Here is a 9,019-nt window from a genome sequence, read left to right as displayed (position 1 = left end):
GCACGTTCTCCCCCTTTAACCGCTATTAATAGATCTTTTTTTCCGTAGAGTCGGTTAAACACAGATCAAATAAAAAATTAAGATCATCTTAAACGTTTGAATCACATTTAGCTAACGGTACATCGTTCTTTCAACTATACATTATAGAATTAAGTTCAACCAAAGTAGAAATGGCATTTATAATATTGTTTCTGTGTAATATTAAAATAAAAAACTGTTAATGCGGCCTGATTCGGTAGAGTTGTTGTATGAGTTTAAATCGGGCAAACACGACAGTCAGTAAAGGGTCCTTGGGGTGCAGGTTGAGTACGGGGAACACGGTTCGGCAGTACAGCGGACGGTGGCTCCGCAGAGCGCAGAGGGCCATGCTGACGGAGGACTGGTGACCTCTCTGCGTTACTGCCTGGCTGTTTTATTTCCATGCGCGCATTTAAACAATAAACGGAGACGCTGCAGGTCCTGTCAACGTTCATAAACACGAGATGGCCGGCAGCAGGCTGGAGAAATTCGGCACTGTCTTCACTCGGTGAGCGTCTTTAGTGCTCTGAGCTGCTTTAGCTCGTTGGCTAAATAAGCTAACCATAAAGCTACAGCAGCATCTTTCAGCAAACAGACTGTCTCAGGCTTTCGCAGACTGTCTCAGGCTTTTGCAGACTGTCTCAGGCTTTTGCAGACTGTCTCAGGCTTTTGCAGGCTGTCTCAGGCTTTCTTAGACTGTCTCAGGCTTTTGCAGACTGTCTCAGGCTGTCTCAGGCTTTCTCAGGCTGCCTCAGGCTTTCTCAGGCTGTCCTGTTGTCCTGTTTGAGGGATTCTGACATTTAACAAGATTAGATTATTCTGCACTGAGTAAGACTAAAGAGTCCTTGGTCCACTTATATTTTAGTTGTCCTTTCTAGTCTCTCCTCAGATCTGTCATCACTAAGTTTCAGAGTCAGAATCAGAATCCTTTATTGATCCCAGAGGGAAATTGCAGTTGTTACAGTTGCAACCACTTATGTAAAAGAATGAAGGCTTTAATAATTTAAATCAAAGAGAGAGAGAAATTTGCTGTATGTACATGAGATTTAAGTTCTTATGAATACAGTAAAGTGGCGATGACTGTGATAATAAATATTAAACATCTAGTATAAGGCAGTTCAAATTATTGTACCTCTGACTTATTGCACCCAATTATTATTATTACACATATGAACAGTTATAGAGTTTGATGGCCACAGGTAAGAATGAGTTCCTGTGGTGCTCTGTGGTCATTTCAGTAGAATGAGTCTTGCACTGAATGAGCTCCTGTGTCTCATCACCGTGTCGTAGAGTAGGTGGAAGCCATTGTCCATAACGGCCTGCAGTTTAGACAGTGTCCTCCTCTCCGACACAGCCGTCAGTGAGTCCAGCTCCACACCCACATCACCGGCCTTGTGGATCAGTTTGTTGAGTCTGTTGGCATCTGCCACCCTCAGCCTGCTTCCCCAGCATGCAACAGCATAGAGGATAGCACTCGCCACCACAGACTCATAGAAGATCCTGAGCATAGTCCAGCAGATGTTGAAGGACCTCAGGCGCCTCAGAAAATAGAGATGACTTTGGCCCTTCCTGTAGAGGGCGCCAGTGTTCTTAGCCCAATCCAGTTTATTGCCACTGTACACTCCCACGTTCCCACGTTATGCAGAGTGATAGAAACTAAAGAGAAAGTGAGCTTGTTTCTTAATATTGTCTCTAAATATTACATTCATGAGAATGTAGAATATTGATGGATTTTCCTCAAATATTGACTTTCTTCTAATTAGAGGTGGGTGATGTGGCAAAATGTCATATCAAGATGCTTCAAGGGGTTTTTCACTATAACCTACATGTCATGATATTTATGAAGTTTATTGAGTTTAGTTTATATTAAGCATTTTGCACAGCATGCTGCACTGAATTCAATTAAACAGGACTAATTATTAGGGCTGAACAATATGACAATAGATATCGTCATGATAAATTGTCACAGTGCAGGATGCTTTTCTGAACATATCGTATTGTCGATACTTGCAAAACACTGACCAACTGCATGCTTCGTTGTAAAGAGAGCAGAATTAGTCCCTTTTAGTTGGATTTAGTTCAATACTGTATGTCGAATACTGAATAAAATCATTGTTTGCCATTTTTGGTAGTAATTTAAAATTTTTTTAAGTGATTTTAAGCATAATAAAAATATACTTAATTCTATCTTTTATTTTGTAGTTTTATACTGAAGTATAACATTATAATGTACAATATCTTGTTGTGTTATGATGATGATGATTATTGTTAGGTGTTTAGACAGTTATTATTAGACAGTTCTTTTACTTTGTGCTTGTAGGTTTTTTCTTGTTCAATTTGTTGAACAAACAAGACCGCGAAATGTACAAATAAATGTAAATATTAAATAGAAGATTTCTTAAAAATGTACTCAGGTAGAAGTATTATTTGTAAAGGAAGGTCTCGCATTAAACCTGGCATCCCCTTCATTTCTTTCGATGCTGTAGCAAAATCAAGTGATTGGCTTACTGCATCAGTGTTTTAAAACTTTATTTTTATTTTGAAGTTTATCATAATTACTGTAGATGTTTCCTTCACCCCTTTCCTTTTCCTGTATCCCGTCAAGAGTTCGTGATTTGATGCGCTCTGGAGTCATCAAAGAGTCTGCCAAGCCTCTTTGGTTTGACGTGTACGCTGCTTTCCCTCCCAAGAGAGAGCCTCTATATGTGAGATTGTCTAAAACGCTACGGCCCCAAAAGAAAGACGATCCAGTGCCTGAAATATTTTACAAGGAAGATGAAGTACGAGCGTAAGTCACCACAGATTCATCTGCCTGGATTATATGAGCCAAGCTGATACGTCGTAACCGTCTAATGAACATCTGCTATTCTTTTGATTTTAGGAAGTTCTTTGAGATGTACGGAAGTGGACCTAAAGTGTTTGACCTCACTAAAACCAACTTTGTGTCCACATGCCAGAGGTATGATGAGTTTAATACAGTGACCACTGCATGTAACACACACTACTCAGTTGAAATAGTGAGTATTTTGGTTTTTATTAGACCTCCATCACCCCCCACCTCCTAACAATCTCACCCACCCCACCTTGCCTTAGGCAACTCCTATCATCTGCACACTGCATATGTGTAGTTTTTCATCCATAGTAGTGCTTTAGCAATTGCATAAACAGATATCTTGAGCACTTGTGATCATGTGCTTTTTTTCTGAGCAATTATTTTAAAAAAACAAACATTGACGTCACCAAATAACAGTGAGATGTTCTGTCACTTACACTAGTGAGCATTTTGGAAGATTTGAAATCAGTTAAGTGTGATATCACTTTATTTCAGACTTAAAGTGAAATTCCCTTTCAGCAGATATTATTTCACATTCCTCCTTAAAGCTCCTTAAGGATAGATTGTGTTTTTCATCTTTAGTATTATACATTTGATCTGTATGGTAATAAGTAACAAACTGTAACCATCTAAACACATTAATAAGGTTAATACTTTGTTTGTTAATTCTTTTATCGATACTTCTTTTTCTTGAGTGCCTTGCTTTCCCTTTGCTGCTGTAGCACTGTTTTTTTTTTCCTGGTGTGCCTTATAACTGAAATCTGTTTGTGCAGGTTTGTGGAGAAGTACAGTGAATTAGAAAGCAGAGGAGATGTGAAGCCAGAGATGCTGTTTGAAGAAACAGGGAAAGCTCTTCTTGCCGAGGGTATCGTGCTCAGAAGGAGAGGCGGTCCTGCTGTAAGTTTGATGTATATTCTGTGACAGCACATCATACACTGCAGTTCATGCACTTTCAGAAAAAGACTGTACAAAAAACTACGCTTCAGGGTACAAACACTGTCAGTGGAGAGGTTCTCTCAAGACTACGTCTTCAGTGTCTGTAGTCAGGGAACATAACTGGACTATATTCCATTGTGATTTTTTTTTTTTAAGTGACTCCTTTCACCTTGTCTTGAGTCTTGCATTTTTTTATTTGTCTCCTTAAAAATCTTGAAAAGGTACATATATTTTTCTCACAATTGAATTGTTTTGACGGTGGGTTTGATTCTGTACTCCAGCACATTTAATTTGACATCCTGTAAGTGTACATGTTAAAGATTACCATGAAGCGAGGAATGCACCAGCCTGTCCTTTACCAACATATCACTGATAAACCTTTAGAGCAGAATACACAGGTTTAATAGGTAAACTACATAGGTATTCTACATAGGTAGAATACCAGTCTAATCAAAAGTGCTTTAAAACATTCTGGAACCAAGTCTTGTGAAAGACAAGGTGAAGATTGTTGCACCGATCCAGGGCAAAAAAAAAGTGGAGAACGCTTGTCAAGCCCATAATGTCAACTACGCTGAGCATTCATTTCTCTTCCCGAAAGCAGGACTAAAAGTGAAAATCCCGTGCACTTAAACAAGGAATGTACAGACAAACCGTAAATGTTGGAAGTCTGTATGTGTAACAGTTTAAGTGTTAAATCAGCAACTTTGTTCTCAAGTGGTACAGCCTCAGTTTGCTGACTGAAATTGGTCAGTTAATGAGTCAGAGAGTGAATAAAGATTAACCTGTTCAAACTCGGCACAGCAGTGTGAATCTGCTGCTGGTTGGCGCAGCAGGCGTTATTGTACAGAGAGCATCACAGAGTGCAGTAAAATGCTTTGAACTGCTAGACATATCTGAGCAGGGGACATTAAGAAATGCTGACAGGAACTTGGTTACCTACCATTAGTTTGCAGTATACGGTCATGATTAATTTAAGATAAAAAGCCTCTACAGGATCCATTATAAATAAAAGTAGTAATGAAGGTAAAAATGCCCAGATTTTAGAGAAAGCTGTTAGCTAACCTAATTTGAAAACTTTGGTTAACTAGCCATCCTCAGCTAATGTAGCTGTTAGCTAGTAAAAAGTAGTAGAAAAAAGAGACATTTCATTTTTTTTGGCAGTCATTTTTTGAAAATCCCACATTAATATGAACTAAATTGGAATTCAAATCTTCAGGACATTGTGCATCTGCCAGTGTGCCCCTTTTTCTAAAGAGAAAGTCAATTGGACTGTTTTAGATATAAGCTATGTTGTAGATTAAAGATTATATATTGTGTGGCAATAAAGCACTGCTGGTGGTAGTTGGATTTAGAACTACTTTGCTCTACTACTTAGCAGAACTAATGTGTTTTGTCTGACAGTTAATTGTGAGATTTTAGCCTTTTCATAGTTAGCAACATCTGTAGATAGCATGGTAGTTTGAGTTTTTTTTTTTTTGTTTGTTTGTTTATTTGTTTATTACACACATTGTCTCGAGTCTCCAGCCTGCTGTGAGTGAGTGAGTGAGTGAGTGAGTGAGTGAGTGAGTGAGTGAGTGAGTGAGTGAGTGAGTGAGTGAGTGAGTGAGTGAGTGAGTGAGTGAGTGAGTGAGTGACAGGCTAGGGGGCATGATCAATTTTTGTGATCTGTTGACAGAACGACAGAGTGAACATTACAAGTTGTAAACTGCACTAAAATGAACTGTAGAATTTTTTTTTGTATTTAGCTAGAAAAATGCTGAGCATAGCCTGAAAAAAATCCTTTTGCATAGGACAGTGATTAAAATAACATCAATAGATTGATATAACACTATTTAAAATGAACAATAATTTAGAATAAAGAAAACCTTCTTCTTGACAGTTTCATCCGTATTTATGCATCTATATGCAGTAACAGACATTAGTGTTCATATGTGCATATAAATAAAACATAAGCAGTACCATAAAATTTAAAAAAGTTCATCTTTGCATTGGTTTAATAGACTGAAGACCTTGATTTACCATTCAAATGTGTTCTGACTGTAGTCATATTGGAATGCTGTCTGTCATCGCTAGATAGCAGAGTTTTACAGTCAAATTCAGTGACTGACGTAGGATGCCCTGTCCTTTTGAGAATGGAATGCTAGGAATGTCATTTTCTGCGCAACTGTCCTAAGAATCTAGTCTAGGTCCATGTGGTGCTTCACATCTAAAATTGTTCAGGAAATTACTGTTTTGTGCTGCGCTCCAGGCACATCATTGTAATTTCTGTTTGCTCCACTAGAGTGTGCTGTTTCACTATATATACACAGCTGCGATGCTCAGTTGTAATGATTTTCGTTCTTAGTTTAGTGGCAGTTTTAACAGCAGTAACGTTTTCCTTTCATCCTGTCTGGCTTCTGATAACCAGGTGGCAGCAGGACAAACCAATCCTTTGCTGGGCATGGAGCTGGCTGAGATGTTGGCTGAGCAACAGAAAAACACAGCTAATAAGACACAAGCGCCAGAAGAGCAGGCACAGACAGTTACCACTGACAGCCCAACTGCATCACAGTAACAAAGACTCTGTTCATCTATTCCTCTGAAGTATGACAGGCCGAGATAAAAGAATGGCTTAAGAGCTGCAGGGACAGCGTCTGGAAGTGTGCTCACTGACGAATTTATTAATCCTGTCTTGAAAAATAAAATGGAAGTTGACATCAGGCGTTTCAGCATGTTCTGTGTTCCATCGTCAACATGAGTGTCCTAATAATGTTGTTTTGAAAACTGATGTTATTTTAATGAAAGATCCTTTACTTTGTGTTCAATCTATTTGCTGTATATACATAAAATAAAGAATTAGGAGATTACCATGTGTCCAGTGTAGTCCTTAAAGGGAATTTCCACTGCTTGTTCAAAAGAACCTATAAAAAAAAAAAAAAAAATTTTATTCCATATTTAATTTGAGGAACATTTATGAATTGACTGCAAAAACATTGATTTGCTTTTTTCAAATGGTTTTCATCAAAGATAAACCACACAAGCTCTTGTAGTGGATTAATACATCCATCAGCCCATGCACTGGCTGACTGTTACGCAGAAGAATAAGTAAGTTTTTGCACTGACATTTTGAAAATGCGCAGCTGGATAACTGAAACTGACAAATACTCAGATAATCACCAGTTTGTCAGTGTTTGTCATTTTAGTGGGAGAGAAAAATCAAGCTGTTCCTTTTTTTTCTTTCCATTTGTTTGCAGTAAACATCAAACCCTTTGGTGTATATCGAGAATGTTCTCCGTACTGGCACCCAGGTGGTGGAACGAACTCCCACTGGCTGTCTGTACAGCAGAGTCTCTTGCTGTCTTCAAATGCAGACTGAAGACTCATCTCTTTATACAGCACTTAATAGCACTGAATTAAGCTTTGATTGTAATGTATTGTACTGCACTTATGTACTGTATTGTAATGTATTGCACTGTTCTGTGTTCAACTGTGTTATTTCTTTTTCTCTGGGTATCAACAGTGACTTTGTTTCTAGCAGTATCTGAGCTCAGAACCGTCTTTCTCTCTAACCTATTGGTAACCAGCAAAGATACTTTCTCTAGACAAACAAAGCACTTCTTGTAAGTCACTCTGGATAAGAGCGTCTGCTAAATGCTATAAATGTATTTACTTATGTGGTAGAAGACTTTTTTTTCATTTAAGAAATTTACTTTCATCCCATGAACAGAAGTAAAGACAGTAACTGAAACCCCGAACGCTCAACGTAAACAGCATGTTGAACTGAAGGCACAGAAAAAATATATATAGTTAAATTTTTTTAGTTAAAGTTTTTTTAGTTTGCTTACTTTTGACAATAATTGTACAACAATAATAGTTGTGACATTAGTTCATCATAATTTATGTACACGAATCACGTAAATGTTTTTATTACTTCACTTCAGGAGGTTTTTCCTTTCCTGTGAATGAATACTGTAGCTAATGCTCTAAAACTGAAAGTGTTATGAACAAAAATGCATTTGCTACTTAGAAAAGCACAAATACACTATACTAAGAGAGACACTACACAGGCATCCAAGGATAAAGCTATACACTTCCAGATGAAGAGCTTTCAATTGACTTTATGTAAATGTGCATATTGATGACACACCAATAAAATATATTACATCAAGTGAAACATAATCGCTCATGAAAATTGGTATATGCGTAAAAGTCAAAGAACACTTTTTTCTGTTTAGCTTTAAGGAGTTTTGCCTTATAACAGTTAATAAAGTAAATACATAGCTTAATAGACAATGTTGTAGCTCCAATCTTGTTGTTTTTCATGTAAATTGAAAATGACTGTTGGCCTTTACGTTGTGTATAAAGTTCGTGATGACTGGACGGAAAGAACACAATGAAAAATAATAAAATCTGGTTCCGTTAACTTACATTAAAAATAAGGTACATTTTTTTCCCCCTTCTGTAAAGTTACCATTTTGCAGATTTGGTTTTCTTCCAATAGCAGGGATCTGTATGAATGACATTTTAATGGGTCATTGCATAAAGCTTGCAACTGTTGCGGTCAAGTTTTGAAATGAGTTGCTGAAAGTGCTAAAAGTATGTAAATTACACTTGGCTCATAACTTTATAGTGAAAACAATACTGTGTGTCAAAAAATGCGAGCTGCTAGTTTGGCTGTCTGGTTGAGTAAGTGAAAGTGTTGCATGTGACTAGGAGAGTTGCTGTTTATTTGGACTGACGAATCCATCATGGCAGACAGTCAAAATGAATGACTGGTTAAGGTTTTGATCTCAGGTTAAGGCTTTAATCAAAGATTTGTTATCCATATAATTAAGTGGTCCAACACGACTTAAAATAAAACATGGATTAACAAATCCCAGATTAGCCCTAGACTCTGTGGTGCAACACACCCTAAGATCTCTTTATTCAGTGTCTGAGTAAACACTGAAGTCAAATGGATCCAACCTTTCTGAGACTGTGAAATTAATGAGGTGTGTGGGGGATTCAGTTAATGATGTCCTTCTCAGTAATTAATCCTGTGAGATTTCCCAATGACTTCTTAATTGTGTTGATCTATTATCTTTTAACAAATGAGACAAGAATAACATTTTTAAAAGTATGCTTTTAACAGCAGTGGATGTTAAAAGACAAAACACTGTAAAATACACTGTAAAAATGCACTGTAAAAGTGCAAAAGGGCAGAAATGTTTTTGACACATGAGGGTAATATTAACAATGACTATTGAGTACAAC

The 9,019-nt window shown here is 37.5% G+C and overlaps 1 protein-coding gene across 1 annotated transcript; it reads left to right on the top strand.

The window, feature by feature from the left end:
- Window positions 1-313: 313 nt before the first annotated feature.
- Window positions 314-6,633, top strand: mrps23 (mitochondrial ribosomal protein S23). The gene is made up of 5 exons (XM_017707200.2): window positions 314-526; window positions 2,624-2,806; window positions 2,900-2,977; window positions 3,625-3,748; window positions 6,195-6,633. The coding sequence occupies exons 1-5, from the start codon at window positions 483-485 to the stop codon at window positions 6,339-6,341; spliced, it is 576 nt and encodes a 191-aa protein (XP_017562689.1). The 5' UTR covers window positions 314-482; the 3' UTR covers window positions 6,342-6,633.
- Window positions 6,634-9,019: the final 2,386 nt, after the last annotated feature.

This window comes from Pygocentrus nattereri, chromosome 17 (genome assembly GCF_015220715.1).
Source record: "Pygocentrus nattereri isolate fPygNat1 chromosome 17, fPygNat1.pri, whole genome shotgun sequence".
NCBI lineage: Eukaryota > Metazoa > Chordata > Actinopteri > Characiformes > Serrasalmidae > Pygocentrus > Pygocentrus nattereri.
This window is presented reverse-complemented; position numbering and strand designations above follow the sequence as displayed.

Bases quoted from the DNA above. Each gene is read 5' to 3' on its own strand.
- mrps23 (XM_017707200.2), top strand. From the start codon at position 483: ATGGCCGGCAGCAGGCTGGAGAAATTCGGCACTGTCTTCACTCG. The intron at 2,807-2,899 runs GTAAGTCACCAC...TTTTGATTTTAG, and splicing joins AAGGAAGATGAAGTACGAGC to GAAGTTCTTTGAGATGTACG. The intron at 2,978-3,624 runs GTATGATGAGTT...CTGTTTGTGCAG, and splicing joins TTTGTGTCCACATGCCAGAG to GTTTGTGGAGAAGTACAGTG.